We start from the raw sequence: 14690 nt of genomic DNA on the forward strand, positions 1-14690 counted from the left end.
ATTGCATGCCGGGGAATGTTGTTGTTTGTAAACTGTTTCAATACTCCTGCATACATACAAACATTCAAAATTCCTTAAAACAGCTGTCTCTAGATTTCCAATGACAATAAGAATGACCTAAGCATATATAATGTGACTTTTAAGAAATTAAGAAGTGACAATATATAATTCTTTGCTTGTGTCTTTTAAAAACCAAAGTATTCTGTGGATTATCACTGATGATTTCCTTGATAATTATCATTACAGAAGTTGCTATGATGTTGAATACTTTTGGAAAGGCCTAAGATTGTATTTATACAGATATAGAGCTCACACTGCTTGACATTTCGTTCCATGGAAAACAGGTTTCCTCTTCCAAAGTCAAGAGGTTATCACTCTCTACCCTCCTGCATTTTCTTGTGGTACTCTCTCCTTCCTCATCTGATAAAAGAACCAAGACATTCCTCTAAGGAACTGAGGAGTAGTGCTGGCCAGGAGATGGCCAGATCCACTTTCCAGTAATACAATCAAGTTCACTCAGAGCCAACTTCTTAAATCTGGAATGAGATGCTGCTTGAGAAATTTCTGTATCTCCTTCCAAGCATGCTCCTGAGCAGCTGCATGTGGGATAACCTCTCCTCCCCAGTAGACACCTGGGATCACAGAGGGTGTCCTTGAGGCTGGGCACAGAGGGGAGTAGGGAGGCTCAATCAGGTGACCTGCCCCAGGGTAAGACAGCAGAGTCCAATTCTTCTTCCCATTTTTCATCAGCTGTGCTGTGGCTTGATTAGCATGCACTTTGCTATTGAGATTCTTATCATCTTCTCCCACCACAAAAAGGAAATGTCCATGAGCTTTTTCAATGGGAAAACAATATTTGCTATCCTTATCTGCAGTTTCCTCAAAGGTTCGATAAAACTCTGCAAGTCCCAAGGCATTGGTGAGTATAAATTCTTCATTGAAGGGTATAGGTGGGTTGACCTGACCACGATATACATGTGGAATGCCAGAAACAAAATTAGGCCCATTTATAAGTACAGCGGCTGTTATTTGTTTTAGGCTAATAGCCATAGAAAGTCCAATCTCTGCTCCAATACATACAGAAATGATACCAACACCTGGGCCCAGGACCTGAAAACAATGAAAATGAGTTTTTACTCTTTCATTAGATATCTATGCAAGTTATGTAAAAAATAAAAAACACTTCAAGAACCTACCCAGGTGCTTATATGTAAAGTAGATAGAAGTGTGGAGTAAAGGATATTTATCTAATCAGGCTTCACTGTAGGTATGTTGGATGCAGCATTACTGCAGAACTGTAGTAATGCTCTTCCCTATCATGCAGTAAGCCCTAGGTTTAATCACTGTAGAGCAAATAAAAACAGCAAAATTCAATATAGTCAGGAAAATAAGCAAAGTGAATGTGTTACTGTGAATAACCTGAGTCAGGGAAACTTCATTGCAAAGGAATGGATTTCCTACAGAGAGAGGTGAGATTAAAGGGAAGTTAGGACAGTGCTTGGAACTTGAACAGAAAGCTCTGATCTCATAAGGAAATTGCAAAAAGGAGTATTTCAACACACATTTTTATTATCAATCATCAAACATGCCTAGCAAAGCAGTAATATCAGGTCAGCTAAATGAGAAGACTGGAGATGAGGGCCGTGGAGAGACACCTAGATAATAAGAGTATCACATGTACTATATATAATGTATATAAATAGATTTTCTGGACCAAAGAGACTCAAGAGAAATAGCTATAAATTGAATTTTCACACATTAAAAAATGGGAGGCAGGCATGCTAGTCAGCCATAAAAGACATTTATCCATAATTTTAATTTTACTGAGTTGGTGTAGTAAAGCAATGTATATATTTTCAGGGGATGCTTTTGATGACTCTGGTCTTAATGTCTTTTGTTACCTATCTTTTTAGTGTCTGCTATAAGACCAATCTATTCTACTTACTGATTTTGTCTCTTCTCCTGCTAAATAACACAAAATCAAGTGATCAAAATCTGCATTCTCATCCATTCTTTCCATCTTAAGTTGATGCTATGTTGACTTAATGCCTGAAACACAGCTGTTTTGTGCACTCAAGAATAGGGCCATCAAATTGCAGAAGTATCAATGTATTCTTCTTGCTTAGGAGCATTTTTCCATTTCCCAGGAAAGTAGCTGATGGTGGACTAAATGATAACATAATTTTGTTGTTGTCTTTTGGTTCAGTTTGTTTTTTTCTCATGGTCTAGAACTCTGGAGATCAATGGCTCCCTGGTTCTGGGGAAAATGTTCACAAGTTGTTTCTTTACAGATGTAAATAAATGTGAATTCTGGGGCTATGGAGAGAGCTCAATCAGGTAAGTATTTGCCATGCATGTATAAGGCCAAGAAATTTTTTCTAAAGAAAGTCAGGCATGCTGGCTTGCTTGTAATCTCAGCCTTGTGAAGATGTACACATGAGCACCTTTGGGGATCACTGCCTACCCAGGTTATCCTGATAGGTAATTCACAGGATGCAGTGAGAGACCCTTCTTTGTAAATGCGTAAACAATACACACACACACACACACACACACATGCATGCACACACACATAAATGCATACAAACACATCCACACAAGAGAGATAACACATTCCCCCACATACAGAAACTGTACACAAACAACTCTCTATTATGTGCACATCCATATATTACACATATATAAATATACATTTATAAACACACTTTTTGTGTGTGTGTCAGTGTGTTGTGTTGAGGAAAGCCTTCAGTCATGAGTTACAAATTATTACAAATGGAACATCCAAACCAGAAAGAATAAAAGACTACTATTCTTCATAGTGAAAATATAGCCTTGGTAGAATCACATGTCAAATGAATGCAACTTACAGAGAACTGAAGTTAATGTAACACTGTCACAAAAAATAAAATCATACTACTCATCCTAAAATTACCTTAGGATGTCTCAGGAGAAACTCTACACCTTCTTCAAAATACTCTAGATCTATCTTCTCCAGTCGAGAGGGCAGGTCATCATAGCCAAAGTAAGCCAGAGCTAACGTGGCAAAGCCATGACTGGCCAAGAGGCTGGCCCGGAACTCAATCAGTCCACCGGCAACTCCAAATAAGTCAATGACCCCTGGGAAAGGACCTTCTCCTGGAAAAGGGCAACACAAAACAGGTAAAATATGAAAAGAAGGCAGGGAACCAACTGTAGGGGTGGTTCTGATGCTAAGGTCCTATTCTCCAATTGGTTCTTGATCTGTGAGTAAAGAAAGCCATGGGCTAATTGCTGGGTAGAAGGTACAGGTGGGACTTCTCTGTCCCTGGAGAAGAAAGGACACTGATGCAAGGGAAGAGAAGGAAGTTTGAAGAGAGATAAACTAGGAACCATGTTAGGTCTTTGGAGGAGAGGTGGGCTCCTATATGCAGTTGGTCAGAGTTGTTTAGCAGGGACTAGATTATTGACCAACCAAAGTTAGGGCAGTGGGGAGGTATGGAGCTAGAGTAATGAAAAGGGCATGTTTTCCAGTAGTACCCAGCAATTGTGCCAGAAAGTCAATTTGAAAATGAACTACTGAGTGTGTGTGTGTGTGTGTGTGTGTGTGTGTGTGTATGTGTGTGTTAGGGTTCTCTAAAGTCACAGAATGTATGGGTAGTCTCTATATAGTTAGGGAATTTGTTGATGACTTACAGTCTGTAGTCCAACTCCCAACAATGGTCAGCAGTAACTGTGGATGGAAGTCCAAGTATCTAGCAGTTACTCAGTCCCACAAGGCAAGCAGACAAGAAAGAGTGAGTCTTCCTTTTTCCAATGTCCTTATGTGGGTCTCCATCAGAGTGCATGCCACTGACCCTTTAATCTCAGGTGACCTTGAACTCAGAGATCTCCTTGTCTTAATCTTCTGGAATTTATAGCCACTATGCTTCAAGATCTCCATGCCAAGATCCAGGTCAGAAACTTGTATCTCTGAGCCTCCAGATTGGGATCATAGGTGAGCCTTCCAATTCTGGATTGTAGCTCATTCCAGATATAGTCAAGTTGACAACCAGGAATAGCCACTACAATCCACCCCTTGTCAACTTGACACAAATAGTATCTCATGTTCACATGAAACAATAACAAGGTCATGAATATGGCTAACATGTTATAACTATTGCTCATACAATTGCAAATGCATTTGTAAATTTACAATGGGGCAATATCCCTTGGGAACATTCTTTTAGTGTCTCAACTTAAATACCAATTGATATTAAAGAAATTGGAAAAACGACAAATGATCAAGATCCCTTCTAAGTTATGACAGAGGCCAGGAGAATTAATATATTCTTGAGGCAAAACTGTAAAGGTATTCTGCTGGCCTTGCCAACTGAAAGCAAATTGCTTCTGATGATCTTTATGGACAGGTGCTGAGAATAAGGCATTTGCCAGATCAATAGCTATTTACCAGGTAACAGGAGATATTTTAATTTGCTCAAGTAACTAAACTAGATCTAGTACATCAGCAGCAATTGGAGTTACTACCTGATTTAGTTTTCCATAGTCAACTGTCATTCTCCATGACCCATATGTCTTCTGCATTGGCCAGATAGGAGAGTTAAAGGGAGAGATGGTGGGAACCACCCCCCCTGCATCTTTCAAGTCCTTGAGAGTGGCAGTAATTTCTGCAATTCCTCCAGGAATACAATACTGTTTTCACTATATTCTTTGGCAGAGGCAATTCTAAATGCTTCCATTTTACCTTTCCAAGCATAATAGCCCTCACTTCCAAAGGTCAAGGAAACAATGTGATAATACTGCCAATTTCTGAGTATATCTATCCCAATTATACATTCTGGAACTGGGGAAATGACCACAGGAAGTGTTTGAGGTCCTACTGGACCTACTGTGAGTCAGATATCAGTCAAAACTCCATTAATCACCTGTCCTCCATAAGCCCCTACTCTAACTGGAGGGCTACAATGTTTCTTGGGATCTTCTAGGATCAGGGTCAATTCAGAAACAGTATGCAATAGACCCTGGAAATTCTGATTATTTCCTTTCCCCAAGTGTACAGTTATCCTTGAAAAAGGCCATGTGTCCCTCTGGGGAAGAATTGGCAAAAGACTGACAACTAACTTTTAGGTGTCTTATTAAGATCCTTCCTCAGGGGAACTTGGCCACACCTTCATTCAAGGGGTTCTGGTCTGCAAACTGGCTTAAATCTGGAAATTGATTCACTGGTCGAGATTGCCTTTTGCCACAATCCAAGGCAGCAGCCTCTCTTTCATTTGTTTGAGAATTTTTCTGCTTATACAGATCAAACAAATGTGCAATAGGCTTCCTATCTATTTCATGCCTGGAAATGCCATGACTGATTTGCCAGTACCAAAGGTCCATACAAGTCATGCCATTATAAATTTCACCTCTCCTGTGCTGACTATTATGGTGTATGTCATTATAAACATTGTTTTGTCTACACTGTCCATTATAATAACTACGATCACCTTGTCTCAGGTGATTCAATGCTGCCATCTGACCTTTGTTACCTTGGGGCACAATTAAACCCATTGAATTTAATTCAGCTAATTGAACAGCAGCATCTCCAACCCTAAGGTCTGGCACAAGGAAAAAGGCAAGAACAAAACTCTTCAAATGTACTGGTGCCCCTCTCACCAGTTTGCGTCTTATAGGATGAGTAAAGGGCATATCTTCTCAATCTTCCCATTGTGGAGGATTAGGTTTTACAAAACATATCCACTCTAGCATTGCAATTTCCCTAAGTCTTAAAATCCCTTCATCAACACAAGCCAAGGGATATAAGGGGTCTCCAACTCCTTTTCAGTAGGCCATCTTTTGATAAACACTTCAGTCAACCATTCATACAAGCTTCTGACACCTTTTTTTAATTACGCCAGCTTCCATATCAAACCTAGAATCTCCACTCAGAGGGGCCATGTCAATGAACTCAGCCTGCTCTATTTTTATGCTCCTTCCACCATTATTTCACATTGTAATTCAGCCAACCTTATAATGAGGGCTGCAGTTTGATTTTCTGCAACTTGAGCTCTATGACTGCTAGAGAGAAGATTCTCTTCAAGTACACACTAAGCAGCTTTTAGATTGTTTACTTGGGTCTGGAGCTGTTCAATTTTATAACACACCTTCCTTTCCTTCATTGTTTTTCCCCTCGATGCTAAGAGCAACCAGCCAGCAAAATCATTTTCTGATTATGTTCCCCAACTTGTAGAAAGTTTTGTACACCTAATCACCTAATTCATCAAGACAATCAAAGACATTAGCTTCTTTAAGCTTGAAATATAGTTTCATCCACAGGTCTTCAATATTCTCTGAACTCCCAGGAGGAAGAGAATCTGGAGAGGTTTCAGTAGTTGAATTATCAAACCAACTCCAGATTTTTACAATATTCATCCTTATACTTCTCCTCCCCTAGAACCCTACTTCTGGTACCAACTTCTGTATTGGGGTTCTCTAGAGTTACAGATCATATGGGTAGACTCTATATAGTTAGAGAATTTGTTGATGAGTTACAGTCCATAGTCCAACTCCCAACAATGATCAGCAGCAGCTGTGAATTGGAAGTCCAAGGAACTAGCAATTGCTCAGTCCCACAAGGCAGCTGTGGATGGAAGTCCAAGGATCTAGCAGTTGCTCAGTCCCACAAGGCTAGCAGACAAGGAAGAGTGAATCTTCCTTCTTCCAATGTCCTTATGTAGATCTTAGTGTGCCACTGAGCCTTTAATCCCAGGTGACCTTGAAGTTGGAGATTGTAGAGAGCTTTATTGGGGTGCCATGCCACCTGGCAGGAACTTGACATTGACCAATGTGAAGTTTCTCTCCCAGCATTTGTGCAGGAACTCCTGTGTTAGCCATAATCCCCTCCACCTGGGGTGGAGCACTCAAACCAAGGTGAAGCACATTGTTCTTCAAGGACCTGCAGTTTTATGAAAAACACTAGCCACCTGCAGAGCAATTGAACCGGTTCTGTGGAGAAGCTTCCAGCCTTTGGTTTTTCCTCTGTCTATATATTTGGAGTCCTCTATTAAACATTGAGACCTTGAGCAGCAATGTTGTCTTGGTCTCCATCTCTTTTTGCCACCTTCCCATACATCCCCAGCTTCCCTTCCAGGTAACCTGTTCAATGTAACTGTGGCCAGTTACAGATTGGTGCCCAAACACATGGCTGGACTCGGGAAGGTCTCCTGAGGTGACCCTGTCTTGGAAAAGCTTTGCAGAAAACAGAAAAAGATGGTATCCTGCATGGTGAACAACTACAGGAGTTAAGAAATCGCACTAGTCTAAAATTTCATCATTTTGAAGCTGTTGTTGTAGGTGCAGAAAGATACCGGCTAAGTGGGACAGCATTGACCCAGTGCTAAACTCCCTTAGGGGTTGATAGTGAAAAATGGGATAGGAACTTCTAAACAGGCATTTGTTCATAGCCTTCAAGAGCTACTTCCAGGGTTTGAAAAGCATTGGTTAGAAGGTTTTTTAAATCAGATAGTTTCTTGTTGCCCACAGTTCTGAGAAAAAAAAGAACTTTAGATAAAAGAACATGGGAAAAAATTGGGAAAGTGCCAAGAGCCTCCAAGGCAGATAATACTACCCTCTGCCTCTCTACATTTATAAAAGATGTTAGAAATGAAGAGACCTCATAGACATCAGATAGCACACAGGGAGAACTTGAAGAGTCTCAAGAAGGAAGCCTGCCAGAGATGACTTTCTCAGATAAGGGTCCTCTCAACCCTAAATTAGAAAGATATAGAGATACTACTGATATGCTAACATTGGAGGAGAAAGCTCATTCAAAGGAAGGAGCTTCCAAATATTATGGTGAGGATTGGCCTCCTAGTGCACCTTCTGCTCTGTCTATGACCTCTACTATACAAGATGATACCCAGATGAATATGTAGCTACATAAACTGGAGTTGCAGAAATTGACTAATGAGCTACAGGAGCTAAAAAGGGTATCAAGTGCAGGAAGGAGCAGTGATCCTGAGATGCACCAATCACCACTAGAAAGAGCAGTAAGTCAGGCTCACAGGGCAGGACAGGGTACATCTGACCTGCTGGCTTTCCCTGTCATTGAGATCACAGACCAGCAGAATAGAGTTAGACAATATCAGACCTGGGATTTCAAAGTGATAAAACTGTTTTACTTCTAACTCTTGACCTTATATTTTAAGCAGATTGGTTGTCTACACCTAGGCTCACCTGGATTGAAAACTGGCATGTCTGTTTGCAGGGTGTTTGGCAACAAATCGACTTGATGACAACAAAACCTATACAAGTGGATCTCTTATGAGAGCTACATAGAACTCAGATCTATGTGTGTCTGTTTATGAGCAGACATGGGCACCAGTGAGAGCTGCGAGGCAAAGCACTGCAAAGGGAGGGCCATGTTTTCTGCCTCTGAGTCACCTGTGAAGCTAACCTAGTTGCATACAGGTTGGTGTTTAAAGGAATTCCTTAGAATAACAAACAACAAGGAAGCCTAGCCCCCTCTCCTCCATAAAAAGACACCATAAAGTATTTAGGAGGACTAGTTCAATACTCCCTGCTACCCCCCAGTTAACACCCACCATCCTTTGATGGATGACTGTCCACTTGGTTGTTATCTTCTCATCTTAAAACTAATAAAAAAGGAGGAGATAGAGGGCTAATATCCAATATATACAAAGGACTCAAGAAGTTAGACCCAAGAAAACCAAATAACCCTATTAAAAAATGGGGTACAGAGCTAAACAAAGAATTTTCACCTGAAGAAATTCGGATGGCTGAGAGGCACCTTAAGAAGTGCTCAACATCATTAGTCATTAGGGAAATGCAAATCAAAACAACCCTGAGATTTCACCTTACACCAGTCAGAATGGCTAAGATTAAAAATTCAAGAGACAGCAGGTGTTGGCAAGGATGTGGAGAAAGAGGAACACTCCTCCACTGCTGGTGGGGTTGCAAATTGGTACAACCACTCTGGAAATCAGTCTGGCAGTTCCTCATAAAACTGGGCAGACACTTCTGAAAGATCCTGGGCATATACCCAGAGGATTCCCCTGCATGTAATAAGGATACATTCTCCACTATGTTCATAGCAGCCCTATTTATAATAGCCAGAAGCTGGAAAGAACCTAGGTATCTCTCAACAGAAGAATGGATGCAAAAAAAAAATGTGGTATACATACACAATGGAGTACTATTCAGCCATTAGAAACAATGAATTCATGAAATTCTTAGACAAATGGATGGAGCTGGAGAACATCATACTAAGTGAGGTAACCCAGTCTCAAAAGATCAATCATGGTATGCACTCACTAATAAGTGGATATTAGCCTAGAAAATTGGAATATCCAAAACCTAATCCACACATCAAATGAGGTACAAGAAGAACGGAGGAGTGGCCCCTGGTTCTGGAACAGCTCAGTGTAACAGTATAGGGCAAAACCAGAACAGGGAAGGGGGAAGGGGTGGATGAGAGAACTGGTGGAGGGAAGGGGGCTTATGTGACTTTCGGGGAGTGGAGGGCCAGAAAAGGGGAAATCATTTGAAATGTAAATAAAAAATATATTGAATTAAAAAAAAGAAAGAAAGAAAAAGGGAGGAGATGTAGAGAGCCTTATTGGAGTGTCATGCCACCTGGCAGGAACTTGACATTCACCAATGTGAAGTTCCTCTCCCAGCATTTGTTCAGGAACTCCTGTGTTAGCCATAATCCCTTCCACCTGAAGTGGAGCACTCAGACCAAGGTGAAGCACATTGTTCTTCAAGGACCTGCAGTTTTATGAGAAACACTAGCCACCTGCAGAGCAACGTAGGTTCTGGGGAGAAGCTTCCAGCCTTTGGGGTAAGGTTTTTCCTCTGCCTATATATTTGGAATCCTCCATAGATACCCCAGAGCATAGATGGGATATCAAAAAAAGTACACATAACACAAATAAGAATAGGAAGCCAAAAAGGAGAACTGAGTCTTGGGATTAATGTATAAATTCTCAAATGGAACATTCAAATATTCAGCCTTGTATCTAAAGTGAAGTGAAGACTGGTCAATATGTAGTAGAACACAAATTCAATCAATTTTATTAGAAACCAGGTTTAGTGACATATTTACTCCTTGAGTCCCAGAATAGGATTAATTTCCACAGGCTTTGAGTAGGAAATATAAAAAATGTGCCAGGAATTACTTCTTAAACAATAAAAGGTACACAAATGAGATTTAGGAAATCTAGAAGGTCGCAACATTTGACACAAAATATGCTATGTCTGTTTATATGTCCTTTTCTGTGAGAAGTGCTATAGATCGATCCTTCAAAAGCCAACTTCAAAGGCTACCTTCAAAGGACAACTAGGGAACTTAGAAACTTTAAGAAGGGGGCCTACCTTGAGATCTTCATGTCCCTGAGAGTACACCTTCACAGGGCCTAGTTAGACAAAGGTTCTCTCACGTTCATGGCTCAAATATATCTTTAATGATTACACTGTCTAAAATAGCATGTAAGAGACACAGTTCAGTAGCTCAGTCTTGGAGCACTTGCCTTAAGTTCCTATACCTCAAGGCCAATGGCAGACACCAGGGAGGTGGAGGAAGGCCAAACATCCTTCTCTGTTACTCTGTGGTAACCACTCAGAAAGCAACTGATAAAAATCTCCATATGAGCAGATGTAAATGAAGAGCTCTTTTATTACTGTTGTTGTTGTTGTTGTTGTTGTTATTCTCATTGTTTCTTTTCCCTGCTTCTGAGGGTCCAGTGAAAGAAGAGGACTGTCACAGCATCAGTCCATACTCACTCTACACAGGCAGATATTTCTAAAATAAACCAGAGCTCACCTATCACCATTATAATAATAAATGTTTCTCCCTTGAAAACTTGATTTTCCCCTCCAAAAAAGCAAATAAAGAAAATAGCTAATAAAAATTGAAATAAAAACACTTTAAACCAAAAATAAAAAGAAAAGAAAGAAAAAGAAAAATCAAACAAGCAGTAAGAACACCAATGAAATAGCTGAGATCTCCTAGGATGAACAGGGGAGGTGGCTGATCTACAAAGTTCTATTTCTTATTTGTATAAAAACATGCTCAGCACAAAGTCTCACTCCTAACCAAGAAGCCATTTGCAATTGATACTGTTAAGAAAAGTAGGGGAAGGAATACTAGTCTTCCCCAAGAGACAATAGGTATATCAACCGCTCTCCAGGGCAGGCCTCTTGCTCTGAAGTAATTGGTCAATACAAAATGAGCTGCATGGTTTTATTGCTTGTGTGTGTGTGTGTGTGTGTGTGTGTGTGTGTGTGTGTGTGTGTGTAAGAGAGAGAGAAAGACAGAGAGGGGGAAGAAGAAGGAAGGGGGAAGGGAGAGATAGGGAGGGGAAGGGGGAGAGAGGGAGAGAGGGAGAGGGAAAGAGAGAGGGAGAGGGGGAGGGGGACAGGGAGAGAGGGAGAGGGAGAGGGAGAGGGGGAGGGGGACAGGGAGAGAGGGAGAGGGAGAGGGAGAGGAGATGGAGAGGGAGGGAGAGGGAGAGGGAGAGAGAGAGAGAGAGAGAGAGAGAGAGAGAGAGAGAGAGAGAGAACATGAGAATATTTTGGGGTTGCTTTTCCTTTTTGAGAGAAAGAACATGAAGTTGGGTGGGTAAGGAGGGAGAAGATCTAGAAGAAACTGGGGGAGGGGAAAAAAGAAAGAAAACTTGATTTTAAGAAAGGAAGATTAACTATGTCCATTTAAAGACTGACTTCACACGAAAAGGCACTGAGGAGTTTTTAACAGGCTATGTGACCTTTGGCTTAAGAAAAGAAATGTGATGGCAGAATATGTGCAAAAACATTGCTGGGAGCAAAATGGGAGAGTCCCTCTCCTCTTCTGACCTTATTCAGAAAAGTCAGGTAATCTTACTTACTGTATATGGTCAATTCCTTCTCTCCTAACAAAACCTGTTCAGCCAGCACCTGAGATTCCTGAAACACTTCCCCATTCTAATGAGGCACTCCAGGTATTCTAAGCCCCCCAGCTAAAGACATTTGCCCATCTTGAATGCCCCTGCACTCACCTCCAGAAAACTTTTAAACCTTCAATCACCCTAAGGAAAGTTGATGTTCAGAAGGTCCCAGAGGAGAGGAAGACCCACAACTATGTATCTCAGTTTGGAAACCACTGTGTAAGTACACTAAGAAAGATGAGTTTGCATCTTCTGATTGGGTGGGAAAGAAGGGAACAGCAAAGGACCTGAAATGTTTTGATACCTAATTTAACTTTTGGGACCAAATATATCTCATCCCTCCTTTGGGCCTCAGAAGACTATTTGATGCCAGAGACTATACATATCAAATATCCCAGGAGATAACAAATAACACACCTGGTGCCAGCATATCAGCCAGAGTCAGAAGGCCTGGACCAATATATATTTTTAACAGAGATGTGGTACGCAACAACAACAAAAATAAAACAAAGGCAAAAAAACAAAAACATCAAAAACCAAACCAAACCAAACCAAAACCAACAACAGTGCTCTCTCCTTGGCGCAAAGCACGATGAAATGTTCTAAATTTTGATTCTGGTGTATAAAAATATTTAAATCATCTAAGCAAGCTTAAAATGAATGTCAACATGATATATATTCTGATAATAGTTTTATTAGAGTTTCAGTTATCCAGCTTTTTATGAACTAAACATAACCTACATCCAACTCTTAAGAAACCTCACAAAAGAAGGACCCCACAAACTCTAACCAGTCATCCCTCAGACACACTTCAAAATGTGGGAATGACAATCGAATTAGAGTAGAATATCGCCTATTTCTTATTCTGAGACAAAATTAACCTGGCTTCTCAGTAGGATTACCCATGTCCATGGTGAATATATAGAAATACAAAGCATCCCACTCAGAAGAAAGAGAGATGACACTAACCAGAGTGATTTGACTCACCTGGAGGCAGAAACAGGGCTCCCCGGATGCGGCCTTCCTTTACCTGGATCCTCGTGACACCTGGTGCCTTATACCACCTTTCCAGAATCAGGCTATCCAATGGAGGACTGACCACTATGCCTTCTACTGGAAAGTATGGATAGCAAAGTTTTATGTGGAGTTGGTGGGGGATATTCACATTTCTTTTTAACAATCTACTCAATGGCTTTTCAGGTTTTAAGGACCAGAAAAGACCCATGGGGTGGACCCCCATGTAGTCTCCTCCAAGTGAGGAATCATGCTTCAGATCTACCTCACCCATTTCACTGGCCCTGTAGAAGGCCTGAGACCTAAACAGGACTCCCTTCTCATCTTTTAGTGAAGCCTGAAGGCACACCACCTGAAAGGGGGCCAGGCCTGTGACCCGGATGTGCACGGGCTCATCAACAAGAGCAGTGAGAGGAACAGCTGTCAGCTTGGCCATTATTGCAGAAGGAGCCTTGGACAATTCTTCAGGAATATCTTCACCAAAACCTTAAAATAGAAACAGAGAAGAAATAAAATTGTAATACAGCTAATGAATGATGTAAAGACCAGAGTCAGAACTCTTAGGATTCAGTCTTTACTCTCCATTGAATTGTAGCAAATGTTCTGTAATCATTTGTTAATGCACAATACCTCAGAGATTTCAACAGATTTCTAGGAGCCAGAGAGCATTCCAGGAAATGTGAGATGTTTAAACAGCACTGCAACTCACCATGGATGATGTCAGGACATTAAGTAGGACATCTCAATCTGGCATCAAACACAACTCTGGCAAAAGCGCGATTGAGATGTGAGGTTGAAAACAGGCTGATTGACTGAATATTTCCCTGTTCACAAGGACTAGCACCTCTAACTAATGTTTTTCACAGGCACTTGTGTATTTGCCCTTACAGAAAACAAATAAAACTGTTGCTCTGGTTTAGGATTTATACATAGAGTCCTAAACCACAATTAGAATCAGGTAAGACCTTCAAAACATACAAAGGTCTTGGCGAAATGTTTATTGATTGTCTTGCCCATAAATGTTAATGCAAGAGTGACCATTGCTCCTAACAACCAAAACTACAGCCCCAGATATCTATCTATTTAATTGTTGTGTCAGTTTTGTTTTTTTTTTCTGTGAATCCTCTCTTTATTTTTTTCCTGTGAGTCCTCTCTTTATTTTTTCTTTTTTTTTAATTCGATATATTTTTTTATTTACACTTCAAATGATTTCCCATTTTCTAGCCCCCCACTCCCCGAAAGTCCCATAAGCCCCCTTCTCTCCCCCTGTCATTTTAATTTACTGTGCTGAGAATGCCAGAGGTCAAAATGGATCAAAGTCCAGCATGTGACAAACACCTACTCCTAGGAAGTAGGAAAATTTCCCTTCTACTCTGATATTCACTTAAGATAAAAGAGCAGAAAGGAAATCATCGAGGGAAACATAATATAAAAAGGAGGTATACTTTTCATGGGTGCAGGCTGGTTTAATGGAACTCTGAGAAACTAAGAACATCTCTCCATCTGTATATGTCTACAGGACATCATTGGAAGATCAAGACACAGGGGACAATCTGACATGAAAGTCACAGAGGCCTTCAAGCCTTCACTTAGAGAATCCTCCAGAGGATGAAGATGGAGGAGTGGAAAGAGATTCCTACACTGAGGAAATCGGGAGTTTTATCACTGAGCCAAGCAAATATCCTGTGACACTTATTCCAGAACTCTCATCAGAAATCCTCAGTTTAAAAGGATAGCAAATGACTCTTAAAAGCAAAGATTCTACCAAGGTGT

General features: G+C 40.8%; 1 protein-coding gene across 1 annotated transcript; it reads right to left on the reverse strand.

Annotated features, from left to right (window-relative positions):
* Nucleotides 1-516: 516 nt before the first annotated feature.
* On the reverse strand, nucleotides 517-13353 carry LOC127679897 (bile acid-CoA:amino acid N-acyltransferase). Its single transcript, XM_052175478.1, has 3 exons — nucleotides 12891-13353; nucleotides 2933-3135; nucleotides 517-1110 (listed from the first exon to the last, which is right to left on the reverse strand). The coding sequence occupies exons 1-3, from the start codon at nucleotides 13351-13353 to the stop codon at nucleotides 517-519; spliced, it is 1260 nt and encodes a 419-aa protein (XP_052031438.1).
* Between the last annotated feature and the right edge of the window lie 1337 nt (nucleotides 13354-14690).

Source organism: Apodemus sylvaticus, chromosome 3, assembly GCF_947179515.1.
Source record: "Apodemus sylvaticus chromosome 3, mApoSyl1.1, whole genome shotgun sequence".
In the NCBI taxonomy this organism is placed as follows: Eukaryota; Metazoa; Chordata; class Mammalia; order Rodentia; family Muridae; genus Apodemus; species Apodemus sylvaticus.